The sequence below is a fragment of the Actinia tenebrosa genome, unplaced genomic scaffold (genome assembly GCF_029948245.1).
Source record: "Actinia tenebrosa isolate PJP-AT-01 unplaced genomic scaffold, QUT_ActTen_1.0 PGA_scaffold9__36_contigs__length_13948895, whole genome shotgun sequence".
Taxonomy (NCBI): Eukaryota; Metazoa; Cnidaria; class Anthozoa; order Actiniaria; family Actiniidae; genus Actinia; species Actinia tenebrosa.
Genome location: NW_028292586.1, coordinates 8,187,318 through 8,210,994, shown reverse-complemented (window position 1 = coordinate 8,210,994; position 23,677 = coordinate 8,187,318). Strand labels below are relative to the sequence as shown.

At 40.1% G+C, this 23,677-nt stretch overlaps 2 protein-coding genes across 2 annotated transcripts; one reads left to right on the top strand and one right to left on the bottom strand.

Moving 5' to 3' along the window:
* The first annotated feature begins 216 nt into the window (after nt 1-216).
* On the top strand, nt 217-7,129 carry LOC116294541 (26S proteasome non-ATPase regulatory subunit 5). The gene is made up of 3 exons (XM_031702166.2): nt 217-1,065; nt 2,038-2,523; nt 6,155-7,129. The coding sequence occupies exons 1-3, from the start codon at nt 243-245 to the stop codon at nt 6,361-6,363; spliced, it is 1,518 nt and encodes a 505-aa protein (XP_031558026.1). The 5' UTR covers nt 217-242; the 3' UTR covers nt 6,364-7,129.
* LOC116294540 (uncharacterized) lies at nt 7,004-23,652 on the bottom strand. The gene is made up of 15 exons (XM_089024615.1): nt 23,548-23,652; nt 20,785-21,512; nt 20,092-20,300; nt 19,085-19,566; nt 18,160-18,470; nt 16,382-16,591; nt 15,438-16,057; nt 14,972-15,225; nt 14,133-14,387; nt 12,728-13,706; nt 11,511-12,155; nt 10,837-10,976; nt 10,284-10,541; nt 9,310-9,462; nt 7,004-8,828 (listed from the first exon to the last, which is right to left on the bottom strand). The coding sequence occupies exons 2-15, from the start codon at nt 21,504-21,506 to the stop codon at nt 8,523-8,525; spliced, it is 5,544 nt and encodes a 1,847-aa protein (XP_088880741.1). The 5' UTR covers nt 21,507-21,512; nt 23,548-23,652; the 3' UTR covers nt 7,004-8,522.
* Nucleotides 23,653-23,677: the final 25 nt, after the last annotated feature.

The window sequence follows — 23,677 nt, the reverse complement described above, 5'->3', positions numbered from 1 at the left end:
CTGTTTTTTCTATAACACAGGTATCCCAAAAGATTTCGACTTTAGTATCTGAAATCTTTTGTGAAGTAGAAATTATCAGGGACTTGTAGTGAAGTCTGATTCTTCCTTCCTTCCTTCCTTCCTTTCTTTCTTCAAGTTTGTCTTTTGATCAAAAGGACTACACAAAAAAACGTTTTTAAATAGTTGCATCATGGGTAATGCTGATTCACGCTGACACATCATATTGCAGATTCTAATTCAAAATGGCGGCCAAAGAAAAGTGCATGGAGCTCGTGGAGAATATTTCAAACTCCTCAGGCGAAGAGATTCTTCTTTATCTGAAAGATCTAAGCATCCTAATCAATACTTCTCAAGGTGCTAGTGAGATGGTCTCACTCATTCCATGTCAGCTCTTGTTTCGCTGCCTAAAATCGTCGAACGATAAACAGAATTTCTATTGCAAAAGTATCTTGAAGAAAGTTCTTCAATTTGAAAAGCCAGACGCGGTTGTATTAAAATACCACGACTATGTCATTGAGGGTATGAATCACTCGTACTTTGAGATACGTGAGCTGTGTTTAAGTGAGGTTGAACGTTGTTCAAGGTCTGTGAATGGAGTGCTTGCTCTTGTTGATAATGTAGACTTGTTGTCCTACGTTGCAAGGTGCATTGCAGATGAAAATCTCATCTGCGCTAAAATGGCTTGCAAAGTGCTAACAAATCTATCAAAACATGAGCCTGGACTGGCAATTCTTTTTCAGCACCAACTGCAGAGCAAGTTCACTGAGCTTCTGCGAAAGAAAGAGGTTATTCGTTTCAGAGTATTTGACATTTTTATTGATATCCAGAAACAATCTGATGAAGCGTTCGAAGCTTGTAAGGTTGTAGGGATATTTGAAACACTTTTGAAGGAGCTTGAAGGTGATGACATTCTTGTACAAATGAATTGTTTTGAGCTTCTTTCAAATCTTGCTAGTTCTAGTGAGAGAGGTCTGCTTTACCTAGAGGAACATGGAGTGGTTGTAAAACTTTACAACATGTTGCTAAGCACCAAAGAAGACCCTATGATGGAGCTTGCTGTACCAGGTATGTTATATAAAAATGTAAACATCATCTCTGGGGGCATAGCAGGGACCTAGGATTCTAAGCTAGGGGCTAACTCCAAGAATGAATGTTATATACAACATAACTGCATGGCAACCTACAAAGTGTGTGTTTGTGGGGGGGGGGGGGGGGCTTAGATTTGTATTGCAGAGTAGTACAGAGCTTTCAGAATGTTTTGGAGAACATGTAGGTTGTCATGGTAAGTCAGAAGTAGGTGTCTGTGATCAGATACAAGTAACAGAAGGTATTTTATAGAACAGAAAAATTAGCTGGCTGTTAACTTCGAACCATTTTCTCATTCCGAAAGCCCTGGTAGTACATGTATTTATAAGACTAAACATCTACTTGTGTCTGGGATAGGGAACGGGCCCTGAAGAGGGGCTAAAGCCTCACCAATCCCTCCCTCTCAATGCCCATGTATATGTCAGAAAACCACAACATCTATTGGAGGTGAGCATCCCCCCCCCCCCCCTAAATTTTTCAAGTGATGTATTCAAAGCTGCAGTTTTGCTTATTTCTGCTCTTCTAGATACTTAAACACTCACTGAACGTATGCCAAATATGCATTTTGTAGAAAATAAATTGGCTGAACCAGGGTGAGGGGGTTCAGAAATGTTTTAATTTGCAATGATTTACCCACCCCTCCACTCTAGTAAAAAAAGTTAAATTCCATTAAATAGGTACAAGAGCTGTTTGAAAAGGATTGGTAAAAGAATATGTTTCTTTGGGCCAAAAGTTTATATGTGAAAAGAATGACTAGAGTAAGATATTTTAGACGATATCCATCGTCCATCAATGAGTTTAAACTGATGATGGACGATGGATATCATCCGAAATATCTTACTCAAAAAACTTTTAGTCATTCTTTTCATATATTGGTAAAAGAGTTCCAACCATACATTTAACCCTTGGAAAAGAGAACTTTTCATGACCATTTTTTGGTTCTTTTTCCAGGTATTGTAAAGTTCTTTGGTCATGTGGCTCACCTAAGACCTGTAGAGGTTACCCAAAAGTACCCACAGTTCATGGAGCAGTTATACAGTCAAGTAAGCTGTGGTGACCTGAGACTTATGCCGATTGCAGTAGAAACTATTGGGGTCATAGCTCTTACTGATGCAGGTCTACACGCTGTGTTTAATAACCCAGCAAGAAACAAACATATTATGAAAGTGCTGTTTTCACATGCGATGGGCTCTGATTCAGATCTCCGTCTTCGTGCCTTTGAGACTTTGTCATCAATCTTTTACTCCCAAGAGAATTTTTCAGAAGAGCTTTCAAGTTTTTTGAGGGGATTATATACAGCAATGGCAAACAAACCCTTTCAAGCATTTGTGTCTGTTGCTAAACAGCCATTTGAGTCGCTGAGGTGTAGCTGTTTGAGGCTGATGAAATGTCTGGCAAAATATGAATGGGTTCAGCAAGATATGGTAGCATGTCCAGGTAATGTAGAACAATACTTCATAAAATTGCTCTATTAGCTGTTCCGACGTTTGGGGGGAAAACCGTGTTGGCATTGCAGTTCATTGTGGCAGTATTTTCAGTGATGAAATAGATGTTATCTTTCAAAAAATGTTTCCTAACACAGTCCCACAATGCACTGCAGTGGCAGTGCCAACTTGACCCAGTTTTTACCTCAGAATGGGTATTAACACTATGACACCACACCTACTGTAGTTTACATGTACATGGGCAGAAATACTGTCTTATATTAATTTAAGCTATATCTTGTTTTATTCGGGATATTTAGTGTATTATTTACAGTAGCTGTTCACTTTTCACCATCTCATAAACTGAATTTTATCATGATTTTTTTTTGTGTGTGTTGCTGCTAATTTACCTCCTCTTGCAACCATCCATAGAGTCAAGGGACTCATCATTTTTTAGCTGGGTGGAGGGGGGCGGGGTGGGGGGACTGATGGAAAACAGGGTGGCCCCTCCCTAGATCCTCAAATTTTTGATGGCAGCAACCCCTCCCCCCCCATCCCCGCAATAATAAAAAAAGCCTTTTCCAACTATTCGATTTTTTGCCTGGCTTCCCTTTTTTAGCCTAAATTTTTCAGATGGCTGCCCCATCAATTCCACTAGTCCCCCTCCCAGCTTTGAATGTGATATCGGAGGGCTTTCAATACCAGCTTGAGTAAGTGGTAAAACGCAATGAATAAGTGGAAAAACGCAATGAATAAGTGAGTCTTTCTCAAGTTTTCACTAAATATTGGGGAACTTTAAGTAAAATGGTGTAATTATTTCACTGTTTTGAAAGTATAGACTGATATTTTTGATATAATTTACTTGTTGGTATATACTAAAACCATTCTTTTCATCAAACTAGGGGGGGGGGGGGGGGCTTTAGAATGAAAATAAAAAACAAATAGTTCTAATTTAATCCTATGTATTATTTTTATATAACCTATATGACCTTGCAATTAGTGTAACTGTTATTGCAATCGGTAAAACAAACGGTTTCAAGGCTTGCATTATGCCTAATTGCCAAATCTTTAAATTCAATGTTGCAGGTGTATTCCGCAACAAACATTTTTCAAAAAAAAATTTTTTTTTGAATAGAAGATACCAGGGAATGTTGATTTTACAAAACAATGCATTGCGAACTCCGACTCCAACTCATTTGGAACAACATAACTGTACAACAAGAGTCTTAGACTAAAGTTTTTATTGAACATTTTTAGTGGATTATACATATAGTTATACAAAAAAGGGAGGTACAAAAGTTTAGCATATTGGTTGTAAGCGTTCTCGTTCCATCAGTAGTTGTGCTTGTCAATATTCCAGGGAAATGCATGTAATAACTCGTTATCACAATAAGTAGAAAGAGTATTTCAGTGTCTCTTGGTTAGAGGCACCAGGAATGGGTCAGGCGACTTGAATGCATGGATTGGTAATATTATAGTATTATTTGACACAATCTGTCATACTGTACGAGTCCAGCGCACTGAAAAGCTAAGCCACTGTTGGATGATTGAGTTTTACTCCGGTCCACAAGTCTATCAGTATCAGCTGTAATTCAGAAACTAATAGTAGAGTTCAGAGATCAATACACTTGTGATTTAGCAATCTTTAGACAAAGACACACTGACAGAGAGAGCGTTGTTGCTCATCCTGGACCACCTTCGACGTCCTCTCCTCGACTGTTGTTTCTTAAGCCACATGTCCTTGACATTTTCCTTTGTCAGATTTGTTGTTATGCTGTGGATAAACAATTAGAGGGATCCACCATTAAATCCTCATGATGACATTCATTTATTGATTTTCTGTGAGTTGGAAAAATGTACCGAAACACTTGTTTCCACTTTAGACCAATCAGGAAGCAAGAAAATGTTATCCATCCAATCACAATGCATGTTTTTGAAAGGCATTTTATAGTCATTTCCCTGATGAAAAATCTATTTCTCACTTGATATGTTACGAGTCTTACCTTCTTCTAATGTTCTCGATCTCCTTCTCTCTGATCGTCATCTGGCTCGTCCCAGGGCGTAGCTCAACCGTCGTTTCATCTGTCAATTCTTGTTTCTGTGGTTTATCCGTCACTTCACTCGTCCTTTTCTTCTGGTTCCTTGGAAGCTTTTCTTCTTCTTCTGGTCTCATAGGAAATATATCTGTTGTTTTACAACAGCAGAACTGCTCGCCGTTATCGGATATAAAGCAGCACGATCGGTCATATACATGTAGTGTCATGACAAAAACTAGCTTCATCACTTTCAGGCCAAGCCACGCCATTAGTACCAGCATGCAGGATAAATAATGGAGTATAATGTACAACATGGCGTAAGTTACTAGACCAAAGATGTTTAGTACTATGTAACAGTCCTCGTGTATCAGCCAGATAATATAGGTGAGTAGTGTTCGTGCGGTCCATGGCTCCAACTCAAAACTACGACAGACTTGCAGGATTGCTTTGTAGATAAGGTAGATAAGGTAACAAATGCAAACCAAGCCAACCTAAATTATTAAATGCCCTGATATTTGTGGCATCAAAGGTAGAGCAAACAAAAGCAGATTTACCCCCCAGTCAGACAGGATAAAAGCTGCTTTGAAAACGACCAGACAAGCCAACATGGACTTGAATAAACAGCCAGGTATTATGAGGGGTAAAAACAGGGCAAACATCAAAGGATGAGACTTCTTGCACTGCAAAAGGTGCTATAGTACAAAGGTAATGTTCCATTTTCTGGTAATGGAGTGGTGATTCCATGACAAACCTGGAGATGAATGAATGTAACGATTATGGCGCATCTTGCAAAAATGGCCGAAAAATCATACTCGTGATGTCTTACTCATCCTCTTGTATCTTAAAGAATTGTGATTGATATATTTTATGCGAAAAATTGCAAGGGCGTTATCTTCTCTCAATGTTTTTCACCTAAGACCTTTCAAATTAGTCGTGTATTTCGTCAAGAAAAGTTTTATTGCTCTACTAAATAAATCGATTACTTTTCGTCTTACCTAGTCTTTTTTTTTTTTTTTTTTTGTTTGTTTTGTTTTCAATAAGTTACAAGAAAATTGCTTTCTCAAGTATTCTGTACTGATTTTTTTCCGAGTTTTTTTTCAGTTAGAGACCTATGATAAATCATTCTGCATGCTTTCTCAAGCTAAAGTTCTTTTTGTACGCAGTTTTTTTCTTTTAAAATTTTCACATGCAATTCGATGTCTTATCTTAAGAAAATTATAGAAAAACCGTCTTAGTATGTCAAAGTTCTTACCTGAAACTGTGCTATGTTTTATCAAGTCTTAAAATGATCCGTTCAATAGTTTTTCACTTGAGAAAACGTTTATCGCTTTGTTTCACTTCTTTTCTGAATGAACAAATTAATCAAGAGTGCGCGCAAGGTAATTAGCTGATTATCTGATTGATGACGTAATGCGCGCTCTCATATCCAGTATCACTCGTCCCTTCAGTGGAATTATGGGTAACATAATCAGTTCAAAAACCATTGACACTAAAATGGTGTATTTTATTACCCTGTTTTTAATCTTCTTTTACAGAATTTTATGGTACTTTTTCATGTATTTTGCGCTATAAAATAGAAGTATTAATAGATTTTCATTTGATTTTCAGGATATCTAGAATATCTTCTTGATCGCAAAACAGAGCCTGAGAAATCTGGCAGGGAGCTAAAGTATGATCTGATAGTTGAGCTTGCACATTCTCCTTCAGCAAAGCAAGTCTTTGGCATGCCATACCTATTGAAGTTAAGGGAGTATGAACGAGAAGGGCCCTTCTTTGCGAGAGCTGAATCTACTGTTGCTTTCGAAGGAGCAGACTAACGCGACACGGGATTGTACGCTGTCAAGGGTGGATCCAGATTGATGGATTGAATGGATGGATTGGCCATCCCTTTTGGAGTTTTATTAAGAAGAAGAAGAGAGAAAGCTTTATACTAACAGCCACCACGTCAAATCCTTCTGGACCCGACATTGGACTGCATTGTTTGAAGGAGAAAGAATTTCACGTAAAATCTGTAATGACTAGAATGAGATACTGCAATGACTAACAAAGTACTCAATAAAAACTGTAGTCTAGAAGATTTATTTTAAAAATTAATGCAGCTGTGATTAAGTGTAAAAGTCACATTCAGCCACCCCGTAAAGATCATCCCGGATCTGCCTTTGTCTGCTTTTGTTCGAAAGAGAACTAGTAAGAGCATTTTATGCGAAATGCTAGGTACTGCAATGACTAACAAAGTACTAAATAAAAACTGTAGTCTAAACTAAAAGAGTTATTTTAAAATTTGGTGATTTAAGTCTAAAAAACCGATCCAGTTTGAGCACTATTTCTTCCCATCACAGAACACGTTAATTGCGGTTCTTGAGAATAAGATTATTTATTCCAGTCTTATTAGAGTGTTAGTCTCGTTAGCAATAGCGCAGTGCAACCGTGACGTCATAAAACGAAGACAAAGGCGAATTTCGGACAAACAAACTTACAAGTTTACTTTCAGCAGATAATTTTCACAGCCGATCGCAGTTGATCTTAGTTTACATGGGTTATTATTGTAACTTTAAGTAAAAATAATAAAATCGGTTCGTATAATCCTTGTAGCGGTGAAACAGAATGCAATGTTTGTCCGGATCTTTAAGCTATTTTTAGAATCAGTGCGCTACGCTATTAGTCCTCCAGTCTGAATGGGCTATCGACTCATAGGCCATGAGGACGAGAGGACTAATCGTCTTACTCAAATCCAATTAGTCGGTCAAATATATCTTTGCAAACAAGTTTTGAATTGAAGTTAAATTTGATGTTTTGGTTTTCGGGGCCGGCACTTTTCGTTACTTATAGCCTAGTAGTAGCTCATCCAATCAGAACGCAGCATTGATGATAGACCACTAGTTGGATTCGACTCAAGAGCATGACATGCGTATGAGAGGGTAAATTATACCTAAGTAGACCAAGTATATTGTTTGCTAAAATGAATAAAATATATCAGGCCGTCAACAAAACGTTTCCTAATTTGATAAAATCACGTGGTGTAATTAGAAAACCAAGATATATCTTTGATTTTACATCTGTATGCTTTTCTAGAATCGGTTACAATTTCTCGCCGAGCATAAAAATAGAATCTTAGGTTTCTACTTGACACCAAAATATTAACATTATATCTAAGATTTCTGGAGAAGTCACTTTCTTGCTCTGTACACACGGCTCAGAGGAGAAGCCGGCTTCGATGCTTGCTCGCGTGTTTCATCATGTCCCGATACGAATATTTGCGAGCTATTTCTTTGGAATTCCCTTGGATAACGACTGAGGGCAGCATGAAAGCAATACCTATGTAATATAAACAATACACTATGCGGACAGATTATCTTCCTCCGAAATAGTTCTAAATAATTTTGCTCGCTCGACCAAATAATTTTAAATAATATTTTTGAACAAATAATTTTGAATGATTAAATACTTTTGTGTAATTTAATGCGCGCGCACATATGCCATGGTTTGATTGCGTTTTTCTTTTTTAATAAGCTTGAAGCGAGATGACGTTTTACCTCCGACTCTATGCCATAATAGTTTTTAAAATTCTTTCATATTAAAATTTTTGATTCCTTAGAGAATACAGGAACAATAGTCTTAATTAAAGAACAAAAGCAATGTGAAAAGGATTATGGTCTAGAGACGGGGCAAAACGTCATCTCGCTTCAGGCTTATTGTAACGTTATCATTTTCTTGAGGATGGCCGAGTAGGCCGAAAGCTCGGATCATATTTATTAAATTTATGGTTGATTAAACAAACTATTATGAATTTTGAAATTTTTTTGAATAAATAATTTTGAATAATTTTGCTCGCTCGAGCGATCGAGTACCATTAAAAATCATTACTTATTGCGTGCTCGCTAAATCTTTTCTTAATTTTTGAGCTTTGTGTTTTGTGATGTTCCAGCCTGAGGAAGGCTTATATTTACATGGTATCATTGCGATCTTCCAAGGTGATTCACAATCCAGCACTCTTTTTTAAGTCAGTGGGGGCGTTTTTTGGCATTTCAAATGTCTTTGTTACGCTACTAGTGTACTTTGCATGCTCTTCACAAACCCACACGCCACCAATTCCTTTACGCATCTCTTGAGTCAGCCCTCCAAATTGGTCTATTCCTTCAAACGGCTTGATCACCGTTCTCAGCTGCTCGTAGTCACATCCAGACGTTTGGAAAGCGACTTGATCTTTGGAGCATGCGTCAAGATGCTTGGGTTGTTTCATGGTGTTTGCTGTTTCTTGAAAACCTTTGAGAAACTTGTCCATCTAAAAAAAATATTTTTCAACATTATATGTCAGATTTTTTAATGATTTATGGGGGTCGGAAATTGTGTTCTCACGCTTTTTATAGTAACTTCAGTGAACCCATATTAGGAGGACCAGTGCACTCGATGAAGTGTTAGAGTTGAGATACTTTCGTATTTTTTGTGATGAAACTGGACGTTATTTGTTCAAGACATATTAATGGCCCTTCTCAAAATTATTTTGAATGCGAAGCTAACTTGTAAATACAAAAGAAATATCACAAATTCCATCAAGAAAAAGTGTGATTTCTTTTGTATTAGTTCATGTTAGGCTCGCATCCAAGATAATTTTGAGAATGGTTCATTGCTTGGTATGTATCAGTTATATACTTGAATATCCTTCTTCAGTGAACGGCAAACACTGTACTCCATCTTCAATCATCCATTTTGATGGAAAATTTACCAATCAGTACATGATGGCAGTAGATGGAACGCGTACCTACCTGTGAAAAGTAGCGATTCAAGTTCTTCATCTTCCCGGCTGAAAATCCTAACACTGTTCGCAAGGCTGACGAGGTAAGAAATACCGAACCATAGCCGAATGATGGCAATAATGGTCCAAAAGCCCCGAGAATTTGCAGAAGCTGCACTAACATCTGAAAATATTGAACAAATTTTAAAAGCACATTTTGAAAACTGTTACTATTGTTGGTGTTCTCTTCCCATGAGAATAAAAGGACAAAAGGCCGTGTTGGTTGACGTAACAAAAGACACCAAGACCAAATCTAGTCAAAGTCAACCAAAATGGCGGCTATGACGTCACCTGCACCCCAAGAATATAATCGAGAAAGGTACTTACAAAAAATACTCCTAAAATTTATAGAGCAACTAGAATTAGAATCCGGGGCGTGAATCGATTTAGAAAGTTTCTAATTCTCTTACTGCAATTCCCAGTCACACGCGACCAACTAGACCTACATCACAAACAAAAAATTGAGTTTGGGTGGACGTCAATCAAAAAGGTTTCTATCGTTTCTATCGGTTTCTACACCAAGGCTGGCGTTAATACTCACGTGAACACGAGCAAACGTGCGCACGTGCAAAAACCGTTGCTCTTATCTCATGCTGTGAATTTCTCGCTCTGGGAATAATTTCCCAAAATTTTCACAGGATTCCGGCTCCGAATCTCAATGGCTTGACTGCAAAGCTATCGGTATTGACTATGATTTGAGCTTCTTCAAGACCAGATAAGTCAATACCTTTAGCTTTTCATTTGAAATTCGGAGTCGGAATCCTTAGACATGTTTAAGAAACCCTTTTGATTGACGTCCACCAAAACTCAATTTTTCGTTTGTGATTTAGGTTTCAGTTGGTCGCGTGTGACTGGGAATCGCAGTAAACCACCATTTAAGTCCCAAAATTCAACGCGAACTGTCATCGTTCAAAAGGCGAATTTTACAAACTCTGTTTGGTATACCTGTAAGGTTTTCCTTAGTTGACCCGTATACTTCAACACAAACTCGTTGACATTTAATATTTCGTAGCCTTTGTGCTTGGAAGGTTCCAGAAAGTGAATACCTGTGCCGTCCCCATTCCCTTCGCACAGCAAATAGAGTCGGAACTTTTGTTGCTTGTAGAGCAGTAAAGAAAGCTTGAGAGTAGCCAAGATGTCACCACTGGTTCGTGATTCTTCTTCAAAGACCGGTAACAAGCAAAATGTACGTGGTACATCATACTAGCAAAAGAACATCGAAAGATCAATACATGGACATAAATTTGCATCCCGTCGCGGTAGTCTCTTTTAGGAAACAGTGCGCATGAAAAAAAAAAAACCGTCGTCGTCCGACGTCGGCTTCCTCGCTCCATTTGTGGATCTTAAGGTCCCTATTAGTGAGGACCCCCGATTCAAATACAAACCAGTTGGCTTAGGAGCGCCGCGGCAAGATTTTTGATGATGTTACCTTGACGATAGGTAGCCAGCTTTGTCGAATTTAATTAGCTGAAACAGTAGACAGGTGATTATTACCCACCTTTTGATCAGAAAAAAACTTGGCCATCGTCTCAAACTGTTCACTCATTTCATTTAAAATCCTCTCTTCTTGTTGGTTCATGTAGTGCACTAAGCGTGGGGCAATTTGGCGAGAAGAGAAACTCTTTAGAGGAGGACTTTCTAGGGGAAAAACAACGGTTACCTTATATAAGTTTGGTTATTGGAAATTACTCTCCCCCACTACCAAGAAAAGATATATTAACTAGCTAAAAACTAGTGTAATATAAAAGGGTAAATTATACACCGTGAAAAGACGAAAAAACTTACTGACGTTTCGGACGCTAGTGCTTCGTCGGAGTAAAAAGAAAGAGGTGGTAGACTAAAGGAGTGTTTATATACTAGTGCTTTTTTGTTGTTGTTGTTGTTGTTGTTTTTTTTTTGGTTGTTTTTTTTCTTTTTTGTTTCCTTGACCACCTGGTTCTCATTGGTTTCTTTTGTCTTATTCTCAGTATATAAACACTCCTTTAGTCTACCACCTCTTTCTTTTTACTCCGACGAAGCACTAGCGTCCGAAACGTCGGTAAGTTTTTTCATCTTTTCACGGTGTATAATTTAACCTTTTAACTTAACTACCAAGAAAAGCCAAATCAAGGGTTCGTTGGATTCTGGTAGGATTAGAACTAAACTTTTGTGTATAAGGGAACTAAGTTTTACCTGGGATAAGTCCTACCAGAGCTCTTTTCATCAATTTTGGCAACGGGCGCTGTATTTTAAAACCTTCCAACAAATCAGAGCCACCAATTGTTGCTTTGCATTCTCCGCACTTTAAAATGGACTCGGCCCCAGTATTTATTTCTTCTATTGCTTCCAAGGTAAAGTAATACCTCAAGCACTTGTTGCATGAAATGTGGACCTGGTCATCGATATACAAATGTGGACACTCTTGTCGAAGATATTCGACCATTGCTGGGATTAAAGCTTTAGCATAGTTCTTTAGAGATTGTTGTTCTTCGGAATGAACCGCGAAGCGAATTTCGGATTTGTTCTTGTTAATCAAACATGGCCCAAAGTCTACACGACACTTGAAGTTTTTATCGTGAATAACAGAGAAAAAAGGGCCAAAACTGGTGTCCAAATGCTCTTGGCATAGTCTTGACGACAACACTGGAAAAGCTACATCAAGGCTGGAAGAAGGGCAATCAATGATGAGATGTCTAATGACCACGAACGATGGTTCGTCTGCTGTAGTTATTTCATCACTTGCCAAACATGGAACAAAGAAGAGTCTTGTTTGAGTGCCATTTGTGAATGCCAGTTTCTTCTTGATGAGCATGCCTGAAAGTTGTATCTTTGGCTGATCTGAAAAATATTAAGCGGACAAGAACGAAATGGATGATTTTGACAAGAATAAAAATATGTCAAGCAATATTTGAGAAATTCAAAATTCCCTGACGGAACAGCATAAAATCCATCTGAATAATTCTTTCCCTGACTCTTACTTTTAATCATTCTTTCCTTGACTTTTACTGTATGATAAAGTTAAGATGCCGCAGGTGGATTTGGTGGGAACGCGTGCTCGTCCCTTTCCCCGTCCCACTGGCACATTCATACGATAAAGTTTTGTTTAGTTGCGATTGCTACCAAGCAATTAGCCATTCCGAGGCTCCCCATTGCAGTGCACGTACTAGCCTCCTACGCTGGGTACTCCTTATTTATTCTCCAGAAATTAGACAATAGGGATTCCTGTGTTGAAATATATGGCAGAGAATTGGGGACGAGAGAAGGTGCGAGAGAAAAGAGGAGGAGTAGCCAGCAAAAAATCGAACGTTACATACTGTGGCGTAAATTCAATTTATTCCTTCCTCTCCCCCTCCCCTTTCGTACGTTTTTTCTCCTTATGATGACATGCGTTTCATTTACTCAGTACTCACCAAGATGGCACATATCAACAGCACCTCGTGGGCAACACCGAATCATTTCAGACAATTGTCTCGTCAACCAGTATTGACTTAAGACAATGAAAACATCTTCTGCTCCAACATCAAGCACCAACCCTACTTTCTCAAGATGAAGCACTGATGCATAGATTCTGCTCTCGTCTATTCCACATTCATTTGCCAGACAAACAAACTCTTTTCGACTCATTATCTCGGTTTCCTGGTTCATTTTGTCCCGTATTCGGGATTCCAATGATATCAGCTTTGACCATACATTTTGTTCAGATTCACTAAGGATTCTTCTTCCAACCATTTGTTGGATTTCTTGGTAAAATGCTAATGGTTCTGCTTCCAATGAGGCAACAAAAATTGCTTTGATTAAATTGGGATTGCTTCTCTGATACGCCTTCAAGTCAAATCTATGCGTTTGATCCAAACTCATGTTCACCCCGAGAATCACGAAATGAGCCCGAGGTGATTTCATCGCAATTTGGTGAAGCCAAAAAGCTACGTTTTCTTCGGGGAATTCGTTAAGACTCCCGTCCCAAACGTATAGATATATTCCACCATCGCTGAGAGATGACAGAGCCACAATATCGGATAGAATTCGATCTCCATGAACTGGAGGGTGACCCCAAAGTTGCACTCGAATATCTGGTAATGAAAACTTCAAAGAAGACGAGGCTTCTTGACCATCACCATAAAATGTGGTCAAGGTCGATGCGACTGACCTCAGACTATCGACATCACATCCAAGTAATGTCATTTTAAGTGTCGATAGAGGGACTCCCATCTCAACATCAACAATGAATGGGCTTCCAAGGACGTGGCTCCCATTACAGGTGACAGATACATTGTACTTTCCATCTTTAGTGAAAGTCAGAGTTGATCGATAAGTACTTGCTTGGGTGGATTCAACTCTTCCTTTCAAAATAATGTCATAGGATGGGGATGCAGCTTGTACCCTGAAAACCTGCCAAATCAAACGACAATTCACTATTTCACTATGACGTCACATCAAAACAATCTATCGTTTAAACGCAAAGGATCATGGTCGTCGGAGGGGGTCAAATCAACGCAAATTCACCAAAAATTGTTCTATTACCCGTATCGATCTACGAAGAGAAGTAGAATAGCCAGCAAACGCCAGCAATATTCTTTAGTACATATTAACACATATTAAATCTGAAAACCAGGCCATTTTAGATTAAACTGTTTCGCTAGGAGCAAATTTTATTGAATTTTCTATTGGATTTGGCGATTCTATCCCCCACATAAACAAGCAGTGGCGTCATAGTGAAATAGGGCAATTACGGTAACATTACTGACTACAAATAAGAGCAATGTTATAACAATGTTATGCAAGTTGTATCATAAAAGAGCGCAATAACATACATACCAGACTAGGATCCACTAGACTGCCTCCCTCAGGTACGTCATTTTCAATGTTAAACTCAAATGGTATTCCTACTACAATGAGGTCCTCTTTTCTTGGATTGACTTTGTAGTTTCGTAAGATACTATTGCCCTTGGTAAAGGAATCCATGCACAAAAACGGGCTTATCTCGGGGCAGGTTTTCATGGAGTTCAAAAGCATTCTTTCTTCGTGTTGTTTTTCTTCTTTGGAAATCTGAAGCTGACCCCAGAAATACACCTTGGTCAAAGAAAACAAATGTTGTCAAAATGAGTTTTTCGAGTTCTGATGAGAGCGGTTCTTCGTATTTCGTATGATCAAGTGCGAAACATATGGTACTGACCTACAGCACACGGTACAACACGCTGTTGCGTTGAAATGGCTTCCCATCGCCTTCTATATAATGCTTTAGCCAATCACAACGCGTAGTTACGGCTACGTTAAGGCAGATCAGATTTCGTGTCAGTGCCGTCTGCGTGCCTTGCTGCGAATGTGATGCTTTCTAGAATTTCAATCGGCGATTTTTTTTTCCGCGCAATATGACTGGTCTGGCAGTGCCGTGACCTTGGCGTGACCGTGTCCGCGCCTTATTCGCGCCGTGTTTCGGGCATTTGATTGGATGAAAAGTAAATTCTCGTGTAATACAATTGGTCTGGCGTATGCCTTGCCGTGTCACGACCGTGTTCGTGCCGTAAAGACTGTTCTACGATAAGGTTACAGAACGGCTGAAAGCTATAAATAAGCTGTAATGTTTTCCTACTTGATCATACGACAACAGCTCTCTTCGATAAGGTGAGAACGTTAACGTTCGGTTTTATTCTTACCTTTCCTGTTACCGAAATAACTGCAGTGCCGACTTGTCCACAACTAACGGATTTGATTTGTTCAAACTCACAAAGAGGAATCATCTCAAAGATATCCCTGTTCTTCAAGTCTCCGTGTCCCAGTTGCGCATGATAGCCAACGCCACACGTGAACAAGAGACCAGTGTTTGTCAGGGCGGCAAAATGCTGCAACCCACACCCAATTTGAACCACTATTTGATCGTCCAGTTCAATGTGCTGATGCACTGCACTTCCTATGACAACGAAACAAACTTCATATACTTTGAGTACTCATAGGTCGTTAAAGTCATTTACTCGGGCCACCTTTTCATGTTAGTATTTCAGTTAGTTTTTGTTTTGTATGGTTTGTCACAATGGCAATCTTTTCACTAGATTAGGGCATCCCAGGTAAAAGGAAAGAAAAGAAAAGGAAAGGAAGCGACAGAAAGGATTTCAAACCATTTACCTTGGTATGGAGTCCAACTAAAGACATCTCCCCTTTCGGACCGCAACAGAAACGAATTCAAGGACGCTTCTATCTGAAAGACTTTGTCCTGAACTTCAAGGTGTTGGAAGGCAAGAGCAGGAATATTTTGAGCCTCCAGTTTTTCCACTGCACAGCATATTTTATGCATGATCCTCTGTTCGCTAGATGAAAGAACCTCTTCCCCGACCAAGTTTTTCACCCAACTGTGCACGTCAGCGTAATAGCAAACATTCATATTGTCAAACGCTATTATCAAACCACCAACTGATACGATTCGGACTAAATCACTGATGTCACAAGGAATGATGGCTTTATCCGGCCACGGTAAATCCTGATAGTCATATGCTGCGCCATTTGTTACACCTGTACACAACACCATCCTACTACCGCTTGCCAAGGCAATTATCAACTCGCACGAGGCTTTTCCTTTACTTTCAGGGAGTATACAAGTAGTGACGTCAATGATGTCTACGCTGATATTTTGTAGAGGGGTGGGGTCGTAGATATTTGGGCCGTAGCTAAACTTGCCCCAGGCCATCACACGTTTTTCTTCAGTTGTGACTATTGTACAATCTTCCGAACAAATGACCCTGTGAGCTCTGGAAACAAAGGATTGGAAAAAGTCAGGACGAAAGCAAACTTGAAATTCGTGCAGTTTTGCATGACATAAGAAACAATAATTCTTAAAACTCGATAGATTCGCTTTAAATCGGCGTCACCTTTGTTGATGGATGGTTGAAAATATTTGTAGTAAGTGAGATACTTACCATAGGCGGATCCAAGGGGGTGTCCAGCGATGCACCGGACACCTCCTAAAACGCCGTAATTACTCTTACGGTTATTTTAAAGTCAGTCCTTGGAATTTTGTCATCCAATTATTTCCAAATTGTACAAGTCCTATTACCTATACTAACTGCACGTACCTGGTCTCAATCCCCATGCCATTCTTCCCCATTTCTACCTTCTTTGGCTGTCCATGGATTTTGCCTTCAACGAAGTAACCCAGTTGGCCGTTATTATTCAACCCGCAGGTGTAAAGCATGCCATCGTCAGTCAGAAAAGCAGTATGGTTTCTTCCCGCAGAAACACTTTTGATGAGTTTATTCGGCTTATTAAATATGTGCAGGATAAGTCTGTCAAGAAAATCAGTGGTGAAAATAATATGTATCAGTCCTGTGTCATTAAAACATTCAATACGAACGCAGGCAACTGAGCAATTGGATTTACCATTCCATAGTGGACGAACGCACGCAACTAAGCAATTGGATTTACCACAATATAGTGGACGAACGCACGCAACTGAGCAATTGGATTTACCACAATATAGTGGACGAACGCACGCAACTGAGCAATTGGATTTACAACAATATAGTGGACGAACGCACGCAACTGAGCAATTGGATTTACCACAATATAGTGGACGAACGCACGCAACTGAGCAATTGGATTTACCACAATATAGTGGACGAACGCACGCAACTGAGCAATTGGATTTACCACAATATAGTGGACGAACGCAGGCAACTGAGCAATTGGATTTACCACAATATTGTGGACGAACGCACGCAACTGAGCAATTGGATTTACCACAATATAGTGGACGAACGCACGCAACTGAGCAATTGGATTTACCACAATATAGTGGACGAATGCAGGCAACTGAGCAATTGAATTTACCACAATATAGTGGACGAACGCAGGCAACTGAGCAATTGGATTTACCACAACATAGTGGACGAACGCAGGCAACTGAGCAATTGGATTTACCACAATATAGTGGACGAACGCAGGCAACTAAGCAATTGGATTTACCACAATATAGTGGACAAACGCAGGCAACTGAGCAATTGGATTTACCACAATATAGTGGACGAACGCAGGCAACTGAGCAATTGGATTTACCATTCCATGGTGGACGAACGCAGGCAACTGAGCAATTGGATTTACCATTCCATGGTGGACGAACGCAGGCAACTGAGCAATTGGATTTACCACAATATAGTGGACGAACGCACGCAACTGAGCAATTGGATTTACCATTCCATGGTGGACGAACGCAGGCAACTGAGCAATTGGATTTACCACAATATAGTAGACGAACGCAGGCAACTGAGCAATTGGATTTACCACAATATAGTGGACGAACGCAGGCAACTGAGCAATTGGATTTACCACAATATAGTGGACGAACGCACGCAACTGAGCAATTGGATTTACCACAATATAGTGGACGAACGCACGCAACTGAGCAATTGGATTTACCACAATATAGTGGACGAACGCACGCAACTGAGCAATTGGATTTACCACAATATAGTGGACGAACGCACGCAACTGAGCAATTGGATTTACCACAATATAGTGGACGAACGCACGCAACTGAGCAATTGGATTTACCACAATATAGTGGACGAACGCACGCAACTGAGCAATTGGATTTACCACAATATAGTGGACGAACGCATGCAACTGAGCAATTGGATTTACCACAATATAGTGGACGAACGCATGCAACTGAGCAACTGGATTTACAACAATACAGTGGACGAACGCACGCAACGCGCAACTTGGTTTAGAGATTGAGGTTTGATGACCAAAGGGATGGGAAAAGGCCAAAAGATAGTTGCAACGCCCAGACTAGAAGGCTTGTAAGCAAGTATACTCCATTTATCAGCTCTGCACAAAACACATATATTCTTACCTTGGTTCAGGAACGTCTCGATTGACAAGATGACCCAAGGCTCCATTTGTTCCTAGTCCCCAAGAGAAGACTGATCTCTTGCGGAAGTTCCCCATCAAGGCATATCCTTCACCAATACACAAAGAATGAAATGCCCCACATGCTATGGAACTGACTTTAGTGGCACTCATTGCGTACACTGATTCAGGTTTGGAAACAGTTTTTTTTGTAACATCGTTGACGCCCCAGGAGTACAGCGTTCCGTAACTGTCCAAGGCCAGGGCGTGGTGATACCCTGCTGCTATGCTGCTGATGTACTTTAGACTTCTTATCTAATATTTTGAATATCACAAAAAGATATGGAATATAACGATATCTTTAAAGAAGTGTTCATAATTCATGGTTGGTACGCACATCTTCTAACCAGCCTAGCAGTTTTCACATGAATGGGAAATAGAGTGAAGGCATTTACTGTGCGGATACTCCAAGCGGGACCACTTTGATAAACAGCACGTACACGGTACGACACGCCGTAACGCTGAAATGGCATCCATTTGTCTTCAAGTAATTTATCCAAACACATCTCGTACCTACCGCAATGTTGTCGCGGTACGGATACAGTAGCCTTACAAATTTGCCATATCGTTTCCCAATCATATAAAAACCTCTCTACTGCTCACTACTCGTGTTATCAGAAACGATAACAAGTGCACAGTTTACACCTAGAAGTACGATTTCGGCACAGTCATACGAAAACTGCTCTTACACTGGAGAAAAACGTTTAGGTATGCATGCCTTTCAACACGTCTTCCGATAATTTAGAATAGTTAAAAAATAAATGTTCATTTGGTGTCAACGCTTGTACTGATCCTCATATCTGCGCATGCGTACCATACTGCACGTCTTTCACGCGGCTCTACGGAATGTTACCCACTTTTTTACTTACCACTTCTGGTCTAGATTGTTCCTTCAAGTCCCCATGTCCAAGGCAACCAAATTCAGAAGAACCATGAGAATAAACGTTGCCATCTTTTGCCAACATCAGGACAAAGTCCAGTCCACATGTTACTTGAGTGACTTTTATTTTGAGTCGAACTGGCGTCGGGGTTTGACCAAACCCAAAATGCTTAGGAAGATTTCTGTCCACCTTGAAGTCATCATCTAGGAGGTTGCAACCTAGGTAAAGTACCGTTCCATCTTGGAGGGCAACCACTGCCACACCGTTTGTCAGGCTAATGGATGATGTTTTAATCTCATCTTGAAACTTAACTAGCTTTGGGTTTGATACAAAATGATTTTGAACGATTTCTGTCTTTTTATTTGTCAGTTGTTTTGGAAAGTTTAAACCACTTTCTAGAATATCGTTGTCTTCGGTCAGTTGGATCATGTAGAAGAAGCCATTCTTTTTTTCCAGCCCACTCTCAGTCCCTGCAAAAGGATTTGTTCTAGTTATGTATTTTTTAAAAGATATGTTGAATGCATGGGAATTCATTACAATAGAATACTTGGTTCCTACTTGGTAAATGACCGCAGGATCCTATCTGAAAACTCCCTACCCACTACACGTAAGAGAATATACTTGCATGTGACTGGAGTGTATAATAAAGATGATTCATCATTCATGTTATGGTTTAATAAATGAGTAGGAGGGTGGAAGGATGGACGGATGAGTGGATGGAGAATAGACGGACCGATGGATGGCGAACAGACGGACGGATGATGGCGAACGGGCGGACGTATGGATCGGAATGGATGGACGGATGGATGGATGGACGGATGGATGGATGGACGGATGGATGGATGGACGGATGGACGGATGGACGGATGGACGGATGGACGGATGGACGGATGGACGGATGGATGGGTGGATAGAAAGATTGGCGGATGGATGGATGAATAGATGTATGGACGGATGGATGGATAGATTCACAGACAGACGGATTATTGACTTACGGGAGCAGAATACCATGTCCTGGATTCCTTTGAGCTCGGTTACTGTGGGCTGCCTCCTTATGGCGGCGCCAACTTCGTAGACGTTTTCAAGCCACCCATGTTGCCAAACACTCACAGGTTCTTGAATTTCCATGGCTCTTAGGAGTGAATTTGGACGAACGGCCGTTGTTTTTAGGGATGCCATGTCATCCGCAACGAAACTACAGCAACTGCAAAATATTTAAAATCGTAGAAAAAACTAAGTATGCCAGCGAAAAATAGACTTTCCATTAATGTGAGTGCAAGCTTTGCCGCAGGAAAGTGCGCAATTGATAATACCTACGATTTACCGCATTTTCCCACACAAATCATTATGAAAATATTACATTTTGCATTTAAAAATTATAAAAATAAAAAAATCTTTGGATTTTAAGGCCGTTTACAACAAAATATAGGTAGACTCTACTGCTAGGGCTAAGAGACTGGTCCCCCCTTCAATCGCTTAAAAAAATCCTCCCAATCCTCCAATCCCCCTTTTGACCTTTGAAGGCCCCCCATGTTCCACTAAAAAAAATTGAGGGCACCTTATTTTCTCCTTCACCCCCTCCCCCCTCCGACTTAAATAATGACCGGTCCCTAACTCTTTGGTTTTTGATGTTCTCAAGTTCTAAAATACGAAAATGAAATAACAGAGTAAACAGTGGGAATATGTACCTGTCGGTTAGAGACGGCCTCCAAGCAAAGGATTTATCCTTATTTACAAAGGAAATTCCTTCGTATTCTACCTTCACATAAGAAACTTCCTCGCCTGATGTATCCAGCAGTATGGGATCCAGAAACGTCTTTCCCAAGATGCTTCCATCCATTAACACGTCTTTAACGTGCAGCGGCGACAACTTGCTCGAGTCACACTCGTCCCGCGACTCAAACACCGAGCTTTTATACTGAAGAAGTTGTTCTGAGACATGTGAAAAAAAATCTTTTACATTCATCCCAGTTACGGAAGATGCAATGTGAAATTTAGCTCCGATACTCTCTGCAAAAACCTGGCCTTCCTTTTGAAGCTCGATGGTTTGAACGTCTAATTTGGTCCCAAGCACATACTTAGAAACCTCTTTGGAATCTGCTTCGAACACTTTGGTAAATGTTTGGTTCCATTCTTTGAGGTTTTGCAGACTGTTTGTGTCATTTAAAGCGAACACAAATATGAGAGCATCAAGACTTCGAAGGTATAACTGAGTAAGATATCGATATGTAGGAGATCCAGAGGCATCGAGGACATAAAGTTGGGTATCATTTGGGAAGCTAAAGTAGGTACATGTAACCCCAACTGTTGGCTTGTACTCTTGGTGGACCTGAAGAGACCGCAACTTTCGTAGAAGAGAACTTTTCCCTACTCCAACATCTCCAATTAGAACAACTTTATACTGGTTCATTGCGACCTGAGATAACAAAATAAACGATACATGATAATGTCGAAAATCAAGAATAAAAGAAAGCGCCTTGAAGGAAGGAAGGGAGGGAGGGAGGGAGGAAGGGAGGAAGGAAAGAAGGAAGGAAGGAAGGAAGGAAGGAAGGAAGGAAGGAAGGAAGGAAGGAAGGAAGGAAGGAAGGAAGGAAGGAAGGAAGGAAGGAAGGAAGGAAGGAAGTGAGAATAAACCTGTCCAAAATTCGCTCTGAATTAGTTTGGATCCATCTTAAGTGTATTTGACGGGTTACATACCACGACGGTAATGAAAACCATTCTAAACCCGTCAAATAGATATTATACTCATACACACTACCAATCTATAACTTCAGTTCAGATAAGTAAGAATAAAGAAATGGCGCGAATGTTTCCACGGATTCGCGCTTTAGCTGTCAACCCAAAACAACGAACTTACGAAAAAATGCCCTCTTGCCGAAGCACTCAGGCCTCTGACAAATCAAAATTGACCAGGACTTCATACTGGATGAACCAGCTAAGTATAGAGAACAGTTAAGTTCAATATATCGAAGCAGTCAGGCTCTGAAAAATCAAAATTGACCTGAACTTCATGCTGGATGAACCAGCTAAGCATAATCAATATGCCCGAAGCGTCCAGGCACATATATGTACGCTAAAATAAAAAAAATGACCTTTAAGGTCATGAGAACCGCATATTAGAAACTTACCTCTGGGTTGTTCTACCTAAAGTATTGTCAGGCCTTTGCGCTGGGGCCTTACAGGAAATCATCAAAATGTCTTGACTATGTTGCGCCTGACTAGGACATAAACACAGTTTGGCGGGAAATCGATAAGTCTGATTGCTATTCTCGTTGATCTATTATTTCCTTTCTTTGCCTTAAGCTGCAAAAACTCCGGCGGCAGGTTACGGGAATCTCTATCTCCTTGGGTAACAGCCTTCGGTCAAGTCAGCAGCAGCTTTCGACCAGTACGCCACTTTGGTAGTTGAACTATTAATACCTGGGGGGGGGGGGGGGGGGGGGTACTCACATACAATCGGGTAAATTACCCAGAACTTGCGTCATACAAACTGCTCGCCAGTTTAAATCTTCGCCGTATGCTCGAGGCATGGTTTCAGCAAATTAAATGGGATCGAAAAAAGCGAGCTCAAGACGTGTTAGATAATATATGCGGCAGCGAGTAACTGTCAATTAATTATCCACATGATCCTTTTCGGTCTAGGCGCGTAGGGATGAAGCCGATCAAACGACAACGTTTAGTCAAAGGACTGTATATGGACTATACGGGGATGATCCGCTGAACAGGGTATGGTTTTCCGAGCTTCCTTTTGTCATAAACAGGGTCTACAAATTTGAGTTGTTTTTTTTTTTTTTTTTGTCATAAACAGGGTACCCCTTTCAGAATCCCAGCGGAACACCCCTACCCAAATCCTGGCGGAGAAACCCCCCCCCCCCCCCCCCCCCCCACCTCCCCCCTACGTTCTACTTCGTAATTCGCGCCAAATTGAAATATTGAAACCACAATGTAACGAGATTATAACGTCACACCTTATTACCCCTGCTGTTCACAAAGTTTGTTCGGCTGCGGCTCGTTGTGACTTTAGTTAGAACGATTTCTTAGGGGAGGATTCTATATTTCTCTAATAATGTGAACAAATAGAGCAACGTTTCCTTAATGCACGGTCAACGTCATATAATAATGGATAAAGCCGAACAAAAACCTAAAACAATAGGTTATCCAACCATTCCGATGCATTACTATGCTCGCAATGAATCAATATCTCGCAGCTAGTGCGTTTATAAGAGTAGCTTTAATACGTCTGCTTTGCCTGTCTGTGTCGTAATGTCTTCCATCTATAAATGGATAGGCTCTTTCTTGGTGTTGCAAGGCACTTTAAACATGAAGACAATAAAATAATAGCCAAAGGATAATAAAATGTGGAGCTACACAACACCCTGCAAAACAAAAACCCACCAAGAAAGACCCTCAATTTTGAAAATGGAGAAAAATATAAATTATCGATAGCTCACCTGGTCCAATCTGATCAAAATATTCGTAGATATTCACACAAAGAGTTGGTGATAAAAGTATTGTATTGAGATAAAGAACATCGTGTTTTGAACATGATACCGAATAACAACCGGAAATAAAAATCTTCGA